The sequence below is a fragment of the Saccostrea cucullata genome, unplaced genomic scaffold (assembly GCF_032062105.1).
Source record: "Saccostrea cucullata isolate Sc308-1 unplaced genomic scaffold, CSIRO_AGI_Scuc_v1 ctg4074, whole genome shotgun sequence".
NCBI classification, from domain to species: Eukaryota; Metazoa; Mollusca; class Bivalvia; order Ostreida; family Ostreidae; genus Saccostrea; species Saccostrea cuccullata.
The window spans coordinates 1-16,200 of record NW_026931758.1 but is presented as its reverse complement, the minus strand read 5'-3'; the positions used below and the strand labels follow the sequence as shown (position 1 = coordinate 16,200).

At 32.3% G+C, this 16,200-nt stretch overlaps 1 protein-coding gene across 2 annotated transcripts; it reads right to left on the bottom strand.

Moving 5' to 3' along the window:
- Positions 1-11,044: 11,044 nt before the first annotated feature.
- On the bottom strand, positions 11,045-16,133 carry LOC134233456 (uncharacterized). Of its 2 annotated transcripts, none has more exons than XM_062715425.1 (2): positions 16,015-16,133; positions 11,045-12,829 (listed from the first exon to the last, which is right to left on the bottom strand). In XM_062715425.1, exon 2 carries the CDS (start codon positions 12,808-12,810, stop codon positions 11,404-11,406), a length of 1,407 nt encoding a protein of 468 aa, XP_062571409.1. In that variant the 5' UTR covers positions 12,811-12,829; positions 16,015-16,133; the 3' UTR covers positions 11,045-11,403. The 2 variants fall into 2 exon arrangements, with proteins under 2 accessions (XP_062571409.1, XP_062571410.1); XM_062715426.1 differs by having other exon boundaries at positions 16,011-16,032.
- Positions 16,134-16,200: the final 67 nt, after the last annotated feature.

The following is a 16,200-nucleotide window of genomic DNA, read 5'->3' as shown; positions in this document are numbered from 1 at the left end:
TTTATCACGCGCACGCGTGAAGATAAGAAGTATCGTTACCTTAATTGAAAATAAAACTACAAATACGAATATAAAATGATTATTGAATTTTAGAATTCAGCGAAAATTGCATAAAGTGATGAGCGATTGTAGCATATATGTTTTCAGTAATAGATGAGCAAAGCAAACAACTTTAAAACTAATGGTTTTCTAAAAAAAAAGAAACTATTGTTTGTCTGTTTGTTTAATTCACTCATGTGGAAGCGTCACCACTTGCTGGTGAAGGGTTGCGTATTTAGACCTATTCTCGGAACTTATGACACAGCCTTTGAGCAGAGGATATTTTAAGTGCCAGTACGAACATACTGAACTATTGCATGTTGAATACATTTTGTCTCAACGGGTTCCAACACCGTTAAACATGCAGACAAAACTAATCTTAAAACAATTCTCTGTTATCCTAGCTTGGACTTTCTGTGAGGCGTGGTGGCAACACACTTTGAAAAAATTACGCACTTTGAAAAAATTTTTAAAGTGCGTTAAAATTGGGACAAATTCAACGCACTTTGAAATTTTTTTTCAAAGTGCGTTAAATTTGGGACACACTCAACGCACTTTGAAAAAAATTTTTCAAAGTGCGTTAAGAGTGTACATCAACATTTTTTACCATGTGGACATTTAACGTACTTTGAAAAAATATGTATAAAACAAAAATTCTAGACTTAGATTGTAGTAATAGAAAGAATCAATTTGTAATAAATATGTCTTTCGAAAAACGTTTTAATTTACATGTATTGATTCACCCTCATTGAAAACAAGGAGAAGATAAGTACATGTATATAGAAGGTCGCTCAGTCCAACTCTTTTTTTCTTAGTCATAGCCGTCAGACGCAAATTGAAAGTGGACCCCCACCCCCCGATGTAAGCCCCAATTTTTAATGCCTGTATTATGCATATTTTTACAAAACATTTGTGTGATAACCCCCCCCCCCTCCGCGCGGGTACCGATGCCTATGCTACACCCAAATATATGTATTTGATGCCTATGCTACACCCAAATATATGTATTTGCATAACCGGTGTGACGTTGAAAACTTTCAATAAATTTTAGTTTACATTAAATGCATGCAAACTGGAAAAAGAATAAAGTACAGTTAAACATTTAAGAGAGAAAGAATTTAGAAATAGAGAATAGTGAAAGAAGTATGGAAAAATAAAAATCACCCACTTTCACAATCAAAATCACTCACTTTCACATCCTGAAATAACCTTATCACCAAAAAGTTATCCAACAGGATCAATTATTTTTCATACCTAAGATTTTCAAGAAGCTTGACCAAGCCATACACATTTTTTTCAAAGTGCGTTAATATGGTCGATATCAACGCACTTTGAAAAAATAATTTTTTTTTCAAAGTGCGTTGATTTGGTCCCAAATTTAACGCACTTTGAAAATTTTTTTCAAAGTGCATAATTTTTCAAAGTGCGTTGTAACACAGGCGTGGAATTCTCGACGTTACATAATTAGAGTCTGAAATTTACACGGCTTTCATTCACTGTTGAAATATACATCCGATAGAAATTCGAGCGAATGTCAACGAGTGTAGCAAAATTCCAATAACAGCGTTTCGTATGGCAAAGAGATGGGACTTAAGTTGTCTCATCTTTGTCAACAACAATTTAAAGTTCCTTGTGTTATTAATTTTTAACCAATGAGAATCCATTCGCATTTGATAGACACTAAATTAAATTAACTGTAGTACCGAGAATGCCACGCCTTACTGAAAGTCCGACAAAGAATTGTACTATTTTTATTCAGTTCGACAAACATCTAATACGGGTTGAAAGTCATTGCAAGTGATGTCTGAGAGAAAGTGATTTTGTTATACCTGAATACTATCGCAATCATTGGTTGCTATGTTAAAATTGTAACTTAAAAGGACACAGTTTAGGCATAAATGTTTTCTAAAATTGTCTGTATAATACACTGTATCTCGGCTGATATGTTGTGTGATAAAGTGATTTTTTGGATTATAGTTTTAATATTTTTCATTGATACACAATATTTCTATTCTTACATGAAGTTTACTGTGTGAAAGTGCAAGGATGTGTCAATCAAACACATCCGAAATCCGTAGTTTTAAATACCAGATAAAATAAGTATTTTTTAATATTCCCGTGTGAAATGATAATACTAGTAGCATGGCCTTTGAAACTGTAATGTTTCTATTATTCAATTTTTAACCCTTGGTTTTCTAGCATTTGTTGACTTTTCCAACTTTATTCTTAACTTTTTCAACTTTGAAGTTATTAATTCTAACTTACATGTACAACTTGACTTTTTCTGAGTCTGAATTCCAACTTAATTTTGTCTTTTCAACTTTAAAGTTAGCTTTTCCAAACTAAACCTTAGCTTTTCCATCTTTAAAGTCGGTAATTCCATATTAATTTATTATTGATTTCTCCAAGCTTTCATTTTTGCTCTTTCAACTCTAATTTGCGTTTTTGTAATTTTTTGTGTTTTTATTTTCCCCCTTTATTAGATATAATTATTAACTTTATTAATGTATTTTGTTTTTCAAAATAAGTCAAAATGAATTAATATTAATGCAATTCTATTGAGTCATTTCATTTAAGGTTAATTTGTACAAATATAACGAATAAATGCTACTGCGTTGCTTCAGTGATTCAAGTATCCCACGATACCGACAAACTGATACAAGAAAACAAAGCAAAGTGTTACTCTACATTACATACACATTGCACCCATTATAGTGACATCATTATCATTTTAAACAGTTTAAATTTGTATTTTAATGGGGTGGATGGGTGGGTATACCTGTCATATTTTATCCAATGGAGTCTACGTTAGCAGTCATTCTGTAACTTTAATTAAATATTCACTAGGTCTAGATTTGTTGAAAAACTAACACCTTTGGTTATCGACTAGAGTCTAGAGCTGCTGTCATTGAGTCTCGATTTGCTATCAGACCGACACCTACAGTTATCTACTTGAATCAAGATTTACTGTCCAAGTGAAATCCATAGATTTGCTGTCATGTGACATCCATAGTTATCAACTTGAGTCTAGATTTGCTGTCACACTGACACCCGTAGTTATCAACTTGAGTCTAGATTTGCTGTCACACTGACACCCGTAGTTATCAACTTGAGTCTAGATTTTGCTGTCATATGACACCCATAGTTATCAACTTGAGTCTAGATTTGCTGTCACACTGACACCCGTAGTTATCAACTTGAGTCTAGATTTTGCTGTCATATGACACCCATAGTTATCAACTTGAGTCTAGATTTGCTGTCACACTGACACCCGTAGTTATCAACTTGAGTCTAGATTTTGCTGTCATATGACATCCATATTTATCAACTTGAGTCTAGATTTGCTGTCATATGACACCCATAGTTATCAACTTGAGTCTAGATTTTGCTGTCATACTGACACCTACATGTATTGTAATCCATTTGAATCTAGATTTGCTGTCATACTGATATCAATACTTTTCCACTTGAATCTAGATTTACTATGATACTGATATCGATAGTTTTCCACTTGAATGTAGATTTACTGACATGTATAGTTCATCACTTGAGTTTAAATTTACTGTCATACTGACGTCTATACGAGTAGTTATCAACTTGAGTTTAGATTTACTGTCATAGTTTCAATGTTTTTCTATAATATATGTGACATACCTTGTGACTTTATTTTGTAACTGCATGGTTGAAAATAAATTGATTTTCTTAGTCAATTTTATTAGAACCATATATTTTTTTTAATTTTATTTTTCAACACAATTCATTTTATGTAAAAACATTCATTATCTTAATTTATATTATGACAGAATTGTGCATTTAAATACTAAGTCTTGTAAGAGAGAGAGAGGGGGGGGGGAGGGAGAGAGAACGAAATACAAAATGGTTCCACCTGTTCCACTGAGTGTCAAATTTTTCTTTTTCATCATTTTTATAATGATGTAAATTTTTGTTTTTGATAAAAATGATTCAAGTGTGATATCGCCGAGTGCACATTCAGAGGTTTTTCAGTACATCTAGAAGCATAAATATAATATTTTAATGAAACCGTAAAATTAAGATATAAGCTTTTTCATTATTTCTTCCTCCAATACCTGAAATAAATACTTCTTTGTTATGGGCAACTGGGGGTTTCTCTGCTGGAGATAATATTCAAAGTTTTCAATGAGTAAGTGTACAAGGTCACATTCCCAAGGGATATGGTCAATTGTCAATCATATGATAATTTTGATAGAATCATGTACACAGTTATCTAAGGTGTCAGTTAACGTATAGAAATAATTTAGACCTAATATATTTTTGTATACTAAATTGTCTTTTATGTGTGTTGTCAATTGCCTTGTAAAAACGTGAATTCAAAATTCGTGATTTTATAATAAACAGGTATAATGTTTTAAAATTTATTTTTAGAAAATCTCACTCTGATTCAAAAACACTTGGAATTTCTTTCTATCACCTTGACACATGAAACACGAACTTTTGTGATAAGACTGTTAGTACAGGGGCTCACGTTCCTATCCTCAGTATAGTACGTAAGTACAAGTAAACTGACGCCAAAAAGCTTCCAGATATTACATGGAAACTCAAAAATACTCACTATTACTTATTTTTATCGACTTTTTAAGTTCCCTGCATGATTATGTTGATCAAAATACCTCGAGTGTTTCGGTTATAGAAGATAATATCCCTGGCATGTAGAATTCTGGACTGGTTAAAAAAGAACAATTTCTCTAATAAAAGAGAAAAAATAAGAGTCTTTACGGGATCATAACATTTTGTTGGGGGACCTTCTGGCAATCACAGGAGTTCGTGTACGTATCAATTTTACCGAAATTTTCAGTAAATACAAAAAATATGTAATATCTATAAAAAAGATTATAGGTATTACGTATTTTTAATTTATTGAAAATTTCGGTAAAATTGAAAGGTACGCGAACAACTGTTATTATAATAGGTATTAGGTATTTTTTGTATTTACTGAAAATTTCAGAAAAAATTGTTACGTTCACGAACTCCTGCGTGACAATATACAGAAGTTTCCATGATAATATCTAGTATCTTTTCACTAAACTTACAGGTAATCTGTGTGGAATTCCAAAGAACTTTTGGACAATTTGAAAGATTTTACCAAAACCAACAGCTAAAAACTTTTCAACTTTATACACAACCATTCCCCGCGATAAATTAGTCAAGGCTTTTCGATATCATTGACACCTGCTTTTTCAATAAAAATGGAACTCGAAAAGGATGACTGCACTGAAGGATATGCGAAATTTGTGTGAAAATAAACTTTCAAATCACACATTTTTCTTTCAATTGCAGAAATGATCAACATCTAATCAACAACTTTACTTAATTACATTGAATAGAAGTGTGTATTTACGATGTACGAATCTGTTTTCTAAGGCAATGGTCAACACAGTTTCTTCAATTTCCGTATGATAATGAGGACGACCACTTTTTTACTGACTTCATACATAGTCAGCGCATGTTTGCCTATTGTTCTCCTTTTAAGAGGCCATATCAGTAAGCAATGAGCTTTGAATGGAAAGTCAAACATTTTATTTTTTTTTTTAATCAGTGTTTAAGCATTATTTCTGTCACAATCAAACAAAAAAAATAAAAATGATTTCAACCATAACGACACTGTCGAATCCAAGGAAAAACATTTCCCTAGTTACCAGAATCGATTTTTTTACTTTCAAAACAGGCAAATATTGCCATAAAAAGAGTATATATGCACATAGATGTCAAAATTTTGTTTGCAATTACTTATTTCTTAAAGAAAACTTAATTCTAAGTACTTTTGTGACCAATTAAGTATGATTACATTTTTTGGTACGTTGCTATGGTGATTGGAAGATGAGATACGATTTGAACGAAAAATTGTTGAATTTGCATTATTTTTTAAAAAGGCTTTAAAAAATTTTGCTGTGCAACTACTCATAACCTCTTTAGTGTGACTTTGTTTGTGTTTGGTTAATTAAGAAATAAAATAATAATAAAATTGAGTAGACAATCAAAAACAATGTTGCCATGGAGATTCAAAGATATACAAATTAAGGCATTTATAGATGATTTCCTGTGAACAAGTCATAGTATTAATAAGTAATTTATCCTATAGGAAACAATATCCAATATTATAACAGACTGGTACATCTGGAAATAATTTAATTTCACTTGCATCAAGCAATTTCATTGGCTGAACCATTCAGAGGAACATATAACATTTTGTATAACATAACTTGCCTACGTCACAATGAGTTACATGTACGTCAAAAACGTATTACTCCGCTTGACGTTACTTTTAAAATATTGCTCAATTTAAAGCCTTTTTCCGGAGGAAATATTGTCTCATTGTCTACACTGAAATTAAATTATAAGGAATGAAGCTAATTTCAACTTATGTTATCCGATATAACAAAACTTGGGACAGTTTACGCTTTCTTATAAACCGCTTCGCGGTTTATAAAGCGTAAACTGCCCCAAGTTATGTTATATCGGATAATATAAGTTGAAATAAGCTTCATTCCTTAATGAAAATGAATCATAAAGTACCATGGCCTTCTTTTCACCCTGACCTTTGACTTCAAGGTCAAATTATAAATTTATCTTTTGCTTCATAATTTTCAAACTGCATGGTCCTTGACGTTGTTTATCCTTGCTTCGTATAATAGTATTTCACAGGTGTATGCATTCTGTTAGACAGTTCAAGAAAAAAAAATTATTGTTAAATTAATCAAAAAAAAAAAAAAAAACTAAAATAAATAAATAAAATTGGGTAGACTTTCAAAAACATTGTTGCCATGGAGATTCAAAAATAAGCAAATTTGGGTATTTTTAGATGATATCCTGTTAACAATTCAGATTAGTAGAAGTAATTTGCCCTGTAAGAAACAATATATTCTTATTCCACATGGGTTCAGCTGTAAAAGGAAATGAGTCATGCACTACTTAGACCTTCTCCTCACCTTGACCTCTGACCTCAAGGTCAAGTTATTTTTTATTATACATTCTATGTCTAATAATTTCTTAGCTAAATCTGCATGGTTCTTAATATTTTGAACATTGCTCCAAATATTTCATACATTGATACACTGTGTATACTGTTTGACAATTCAAGAAGAGAAATTCATGTTCTACTGTTGACCTTGAACAAAGTGGCAAGGTCATCACTTAATTGAGGTCAAAGTTAATAATTTTAAGTGTTATGGCCTGTTGTTGAAATACATGTTTTTTGAAACATGTGAAAAGTAATGGATCATGATAAACCCTTAGTCAACATTAAATGTTGATGATTCAACGTCAATTATGATTAAAATTAATATCCTTGATGTTTCATCAGATTTTCCTGCCCTGCAGTATGTAAAATTTGGTCCCTCATTTTAGCCTCATCCATACCTAGAGATTGACAATCTACGCTTAAAAAAACTGAAATCCAAATAACTTGGGATTCTTTTCAAATTAATTAAGAAAAGGATATGATTTCATTTGGTCTTGCTTTTCTTGAAAAGAATATCTGAAAATGTGTACATGTATTCTCATATACATTTTATCTCCATTTAAGCCCCAGGGACCATGATTAGTCCATAATGAAATCTGCAGTACCTTAGAATTTCTTACACAATATAATATAATATCATGGCTCTTCTGTTTTTTTATTTTTTGTCTAAATACTTTGATTCCCTGTTGCAGTTTCACCCTAAATCTAGTGGCCTTTTTGTCAGGAACCTTTCACATCTTTTTTTTTTTTTAAAAGATTTATACAAATGTAAATGACCCCACCCTATTTTTTGCTTACCCTAATTATCTCCTCTTTTGAAGGAGCTCAGTCATTCATTTGAACAACTTGAAACATACCCCTTTACTGAAGGATATTCAGTGTCAAGCATGGTTCAATCGTATTTTCAGTTATAAAGATGATGAAAACAACTGAAAGAGACTGACACATCTGTTTCATATTTAGATAATTTACTTGAAAAGACGTTAATGGTAATCTAACAACCAAGCTCTGATATAAACATGATGCATTTTACCTTTCTATCGTCAGCTTCCCTTACTTATACACCTTTATACCTTCATCATCTGCATACGAAGTTTACATATCTCAGTTGACTAGATATGCAAAAGCATGCTCGACGTACGAGCAATTTCTACAAAGAGGTAAATTATTGACAAACAAGATGATGAAACAAGAATTTCAGCCGTATCGTTTAAAGTCATCATTTCGTAAGTTCTATGGTCGATACAATGACATTGTCAGCAAATACAATTTTTCTTTGGGTCAGATACACTGAATTGACGACTTTTTTCCCGTTATTTCCCGATCATGACAAGGAACACATGGCGGGTGTGACCGGTCGGCAGGGGATGCTCACTCCTCCATGGCACCTGATCCCACCTCTGATGTTCTGGAGGTCCGTGTTCTTACTCTGCTCCTATTTTGTACTGTTTTATGGACTTTTGATATGGAATACTGTTTGTTACCTCCATGTTTCATGTTGAAAAGTATTGTGATGTGAAGATATTGTGATTCAAATTTGCTACTAATTTTCATTGATTAACATCGTCTTTTGAATACGAAGTAGTACAACACTAAGGCGTTATTACACGATATAAAACGTTTTTGTAGAAATAATTTGTTACAGTCTATTAAAGCCCAGCATGTTAAAGATATATACGGCGTATCTGAGCTAAAAAATAAAAATACGAGATTTAGTGTAGATTTACATTATATATATGTTATTTACGTTTAAATTCAAATTTTCACCGATTTTGAACTTAAATATCCCCACGTTTCTAGAGTTACATTGACTTTAAACTGTGTCTGCTATTTAATTCTGAGCCGGAAATAAATCGGTTATTGTTTTAAATCTGTGATATCTATAAAACGCGGTTGATTTAAATTGTGTAATTTACACGAAAGTCCTTTCTTTATATAAAGAAATTCAAACAAATCAAATAGAAAGAGCTTTTTAATATTAGTTAGTCTGAACTTATAAAAAAAAATACGCCATATATGACTATAAGGCCAACAAACAATGATGTCTATATACTACCCCCTCCCCCATAATCTTATGACACACAAGAGCATGAAAAGATAATTTTTATGATAATTATGTAAAAAAGTCCTTCCGGTAAGCATTTTTTAAACTACGAATCTGATTTCACGGCTTGGCTGAGATCAGGTGCCCATGTTGGTTGCACAATCTAACAACAAATCTTTATGAAAAACTAAACAAGAAGACATTGATGTAACCATCAATTGTCGCCCGGGAAATATATAAAGTAAACAATGGAAATGAGTCTTGATCATCAAACTGCTTCGATATGTGTGAAAAGGCATGCGTCTAATTGATGGAGACGATAGTCGCGAATATTTTGAAAACTTTTAGTCGGATGAATATCAAACAAAAACGATACCATTTTAAACTTTAATTCCACGAGTAAATGTTGGCTGCATAAAATATAAATTGAAGTTAGACACATGCATCACCTATATTAAAAATGTATTCATTTTTCAATTTTAGAATATAAAACACAAACTGTGCGTTTTTATGCGAGAAGTAAAATTCGATGTTCTAAAAAAAGGGACCTGTCGTTTTTTGATTGTAAATGATAAGCAACTTTATATATTAAATATGAAAAACATATATATTTTTAAAGATTCACTTTATGGAAGTAAATATATTATGTATCTCGTAATTAATAAAGGGAAAGAACATTCTGATTAACAATCTTTTCAATGTTTAGAAAACCTTTAATTCTGAATAACTACTCCCACCCCAATCCCCATAAACCAATACTTAAACTTACATGTATATGTATAGAGCAGCCCGGTCCTCCGGGCTGCAATGACTGTAACTATTCAATCATCAACTTCCCTTACTTATGCAGCGATGTACCTTCATCACTTGCAAACGGAGTTTATCTCTCAGTTGTTTGGATTATACGAACATGCTCTACGTATGAACAATTTTTAAAACGAGGTAGGTGATTGACAAAAAAGTTGCTGAGACAAGAAGATCAGCAGTTTCGTTTAAAGTCGTCATTTTAAAAGTTATCTGGTCAATACAATAATCTTGTCAGCAAATACAATTTATCATTAAGTTAAATGCTGACTGACATTTTCATACTAATTGTTAGGCCATTATACTAGTATACACACTTAATTGTCTCGACGGAATTTTCCGTTAATTCCAGATTATGACAAGGAGCACACGGCGGTTGTGACCGGTCGACAGGGAATGTTCGCTCCTCCAGGGCACCTCATCCCACTTCTGATGCTTTGGAGGTCCGTGTTTGCTCTGCTCCTATTATTGTTTAATGGACTTTTGAGCTTGAATAATGTTCGTAATCTCCATATATTTTATGCTATCAGATATCGTGTAAAAACTAATAATGAATTATTCAAAAACACTCCCTTGCATATGTCATGTTCCTGTTTTGAACTTCAGTCGATTCTTAAAATCACATGAATAAACGTAGCGTTTATACCCTAAATATTTACATCCACTGAATATTTTCTCCTTTATTTCTTAAGAAACCCCATTGCGTTCATCACTGCATAAACTACAGTAGGCATGTCGCCTGTACAGATTTCTTAATCAGTGGCTGTTCCATCAATGAAACGTATAAGGACGTTCGCATCATTAATATAATAATTAATCTTTTTAATCCTACTTTAATTGATTATTTAAACAGATATAAATATAAACAATAAAATGTCTGTCTTTTTTTGTTGATACTGGAATGAACGGTCGCAGCTATTGCAGAAAAAATTTATTTTTTCTGCAACAGCTGCTTCCGTTCATTCCAGTATCAACAAACAAAGAAAGCATTTTATTGTTTAAATATCAGCATTAATGTAATACTTACTTAGCGTCAATTCATTAACAGCGTGTTCGCTAAAGCGTATTTCACTGTAGTTTTACCTCCTCTTTGAATGAAAAAAGCTTCCTATCGAAGATGTTAAATACCAGGAGGACTCCATTCTTAATTATACACATGATTACAAATCACAAGTACTTTATTTTTTTCTCACAACAAATGCAACAAAATGGGAAATAGCACTAATCATGAGGAAATTTTTAGGAGACAACAAACAGATTTATTGGGAAAACAAAAATGTCCTTCTGGGAAATTGCTTATGTGTAGCATCTGTTAAATCAACTTTATCAAATGGTTTCGATATTACAAATTCACTACATACAATACAAACCAAGATGGAATAAATCTCAGTTATAAATAGACACTCAGAAAATAAAAGACACTTTACTTAGAAATGTTTATAATGCCATGCGGGTGAGAGGGACTTTATTTAGAAATGTCTATAATGTGAATTGATAAGGATGGGACTACAGAGACTTACTACAATGTGATATGGGTGGGAACACAGAGTACAGGAGATTTCTGGCGAGAGAAGTTTTTCTGCATTATTAGAACAGCAGAATAGCTTCTTTGTATTCGCAAAGTCTGGTTTTCCAATCTTTGTTTTAAGTCAATTAAGGTTTTGAAGAGAGATAATTTTCTTTCAGCCGGGTATTTTCCCTGTAAGAGCCTCCGTTGCTCTATTCGGGATTTTTCCTCTTCCTTAGCCTCCCTGATTTTATTTTGCACGATTAACTTTTCCAGCCGAAGCTGGTTAATCTTGTCTTGCAGACTCTCTTTCACTTCCGGTAGCGTTCTTCCACTAGGGGTTGTGTCCACGATGCCGTTTAATTCTGTTGATGTTTCACCAGCCTCTGTTTCTGGGGGTTCCCTCCAAGAGTCTGCCATTCCTGAATCATTTCTTTCCTCGTCATCTGTACTAAGCGTGCCATCTCGCGTTAAGCTTGCGTATCCTGCGTCCAAAGATTCTTGCATTAAGCCAATATCAGTGAATGGATAGGGACTTTCGCTTGAGTCCTGTGAACTATCTTCAGCTGCTATGTTGATATCCTTTCCTTCGTTACTCTCTCTGTTGCAGTCTGATTCATTTACGACTTCGTTCAGCAGGTCCTCCATCGAAACTTTTGTGAAGTCTCCCTCCGAAATGCTCTGCTCTAAAATGAGGTCAAGGTCATTTTCATATTGCGCATTGTAACTTACGTTGCCATTTTTTGAATCGATATCGTAACATTCACAGAACTCCTCACAACTCCAGTCCACTGATATGTCGCCTTCCGAAATGATGGACCAACGGTAACGGGTGTCGATATCTGTACCGTCTGATCGTTTTTGTCTTTCAGAAATTATTTCTAAATTATTTTGAAATGTTTGTTGTTTGCAAGTACTTTTCAACTCGAAAATGTTTTGAGATATGAGTCGTTCAATGACGCTGTATTCCCATTGATCGCCGAATTCTTTGTTAACCGTAAACGTGTCCTTTGGATTTGGTTGACAATTACACAGCTCAGATGCCACTTCAGTAACCGGAAGTTGAACCCAAGGGTTTGTTCGAATTCGTGTCCTTTGTTTTAAACTATTGTATTGTTCTTTGTCTTCAAATGACAATATCTCTGGTTGTAATGCATCGAAATCAGAGTCCAATGTTTGCTGTGTTGCGTGTGTTCGATTAGCTCTAGAACGAAGGGTATCAAAAAGAGTATCCAAGTCTGAATCTATGTCTACCAGGTTTGAAATACTGTTTTCGCGTGACTGTACTGAAAATTCAGCGTGTTTTATATGGTCTGCAAAGTGTTTTGTATCCTTCAAAATGTCTTTATTCTTTTCAACCTTTCGTTTCTTTTTTGACTTCTGGAAGAAATTACTTGGAATAAGTTGTTTTATCTTCATTATTCAGTTCTATTTCGACCTGTAAAAAAAAGGCAAAAAAAAATAGCTACACAAAAATCTTGTACTAGTTTAAAATGTATCACATGAGTCAGAGTGCATATTTTAAAGTAGAAAACAAACAATCTTTAAAGCACATTTTAAGCTGCTTAGCTGGTTTCCTTTTCTTGACAGGGCACTTTATTTAACAACAGTATGAAAAGAGAACGGAGAAACAAGACAAGCAAACTTAAACACCTATTATGCGAAAAGTATAGTGAAAATGAAATCTAAATTATAATAAAAATATCTTTAACATTACATTTCATAATTATTATAATGTGTACTTATATTTTTTGCGTGTGAATCCCAAGAATACCACACACGTTTTGAAAACGTCTCTGCGAATTTTTAAGAAAGATTTTTTGGTCACAAATATATGAATTTCAGAAATAAGATTTTACTCGAATTAAATTTAAAAATAGATTTATGAGGATAGGCCCTTTGCATGCCTTGTTGAACCATCTCCTTGAAATTTGACACCATATTTTCTCTTTCTTTCTCTATCACCCCCACCACCACCCACCCACACAAACACATTACTAGTAAATACATTTTACATCCCACCAAATATATCAGTAACTTAATTAAAAGGTTATATTCACATACCTTGGACTTTTCAATTGAAATCTCGTATACATGTACTCTCCCTTTTTGATTTTGTTTTATGACGATTTAAAATCTGATCTAACTTGAGGAGAGCTTTTGAAGACCCTATCTCCACTTACTAAGATACAATTTCCCAATGATCTTAGGATAACACCCAAATTATTTCACTCTAATTGCATTAACTCAATGCGAATTTGACAATAAATCTGAATGTCTGCTTTACACAAACACCTTTTCATTTTGCCGCTAAGTAAACAACGTTCCCTAAAAAGTCCCTCTCATGAATTAAGCATAATTGCATTTTAATAACATAATCGCACATATTATTTAACACATATGGCTGAGGCAAATTAACACAGGTATTATTATAAAATATCTATTATCGTCAGTTTAAAAAAAAAACTTTTGTGGGAGTTATGTCATAACAGATAAAACATTATTTTTCTAGTTACGTCTACATGTAATGTTTTAGCATGTTATTATTTCTACACCTTGTTGAAAGCATTTATATATATAATAGATGGCATTAACTCAAAAATAGATGTATCTATATTCAAATTATTAATCAAAAAGAATTGCTTCCTGTTCAGAGGATTGATCCATTAGCTATCTATATCAATCTAAGCGTCTTATTTTATTAGGAAACTTTTAATACTTTAAAAAACGTTGTTTTTTATTTTTGTTGACAAAAACTCACAAAAAAGATTTTAGATAATGGAGGAATCATACTTATATTATTTGTGACGTGATTGTTACGTCAGTAAACACAATATTGATTAATTTTAAATAATTTTTAATATTTGATGACTAATGGACACAAATAAAATGCGAAAAGTTTTGAACACAATATTTATTTTAAAAATTTATAAACCTGCTGTTTCTAAAATTGGAAACGTTCTCCAGTAACTATACAAAGTCTGGCACAATTTCTTTATAGACTGGATGTTTCTAAAAACAGATATGCAGCTGTTTTTCATTACTGTGACGTCATAATGCAATGACATAACAATGTCTTGTATGAAAATATGTTATAAAGAAGGATTTTAAGCATTGCATTAACTGATAAAAAATAATAAAACAATTGATATTCGTAAAAATGAACTTAAGATTTCATTCATGAATGTACATTCTTTCTAAGCATATATCATTATAAAAAGGCTATATTATATATAAAATACGGTTCTGAACTCGATATTTAAAAGAATCCCTCTACGTAACTATAAGAAAAAGCCCTGACATTAAGATGCAAATCTTAAAAATTCTAAAAATCTCTACCGAAAAATATGTTGAGAGCATTTCAATGAAAGTACTTCAAGTATTCGTAAAAATCGTAAAAATGAACTTAAAAGATTTCATCCACGAGTGTACATTATTTCTAAGCAACATTCTCAATACGCTTTATTATCTTATATTTACATTTCCAATGTCTTTGTCCGAGATAAAATTACCAATTGTAAATGTAATTGATTTCCTCATGACACACTTTTACAAAAAAACCACGTGAGGAACAACACCTAGAGAAACAACCCGTGGAGGCGGAATGCAAAGCATTATATACAGGAATAACTGTTTCATGAAGATGATCAATGGATTTTGTGTGAAATTTTATGCATAAACGGGAAATTACACAAGCCAAATGTTTTATGTAAAAATGGATTAAATTTAAATGTGAGTGCTATAAATGAAAGGAATAACGTTTCAATCCTATATTAAAGCATTGAAATACTATATGACCACAAATATCAAGAGTAGACAGTAAAGGGGAAAACTAAATTATGAAAAAGAGTAGAATTTTTCAGCTACAAACCTCCATCCAATTTTCAAAATTAAAAATATTTGAATGGTTTTCCATACACACTTTTACAAGGTATAATTCATCTGAGAGAACAATTAAAGAGAATCAGTTTCTAATAAGATTTTAATTTAAGAGGAATGAGTATAAATGTTTCAGGTAAAATAGAAATCAATATTTGATAAATCAATATTTAGATTTGAATGACTATAAAGTGATCCTCATTTTTCATCTCCGACAGGGATCTTTGAAAACCTGGTTTCAATGGATAAAATTTGCTACCAATTTATAAAAAATATAGTTGTGATTTAGGGCAATATGTCAACCATTGAATCTGTTATTGTAATTATTTATCAATCACCAACACATTCTTCTTTGCATTAAAAGAAGTTTTTACGATTTTCGTCATATATATTGATGGTAAGACCTTATAGAATTATACTGACAGACATACGGACAGGGAGATGATAAGACCTGAATCATACTGACAGACACGTAGACAGTAAGACATACTGACAGATGGACAGACAAGTAGATGGTAAGACCCGTATTACACAGATTTCTCGATTTTACAGGTTATTCTACCCTCGGCGATTAACCTCCTCTCAGACACTAACAATTGGAGACTATTAAATACACTACATTCCAGGAGCAGTCCCCCAAACCCAGAGGAGTGGTCGTGAGTACTGTAACTGCTTACACAGTTACATGTTTATCACATCTGTCCACTTTATGGATAACGACTAAACGAGACATGAAATACCTACCATTTTTGTTATTTTCAGTTCCTTTACAGAGTTCGACGCCATTGAACCCCCAGTTTCCTCCTACAACCATTTACACAGAAATTTAACAATCATATTATCACTGCACTCTGCCGTCAGTGATTAAAAAGTCAATAAATAGTTCCGGAAGAGTCGTGCAATACTAATGAGTACGGTGAAAAATCGACT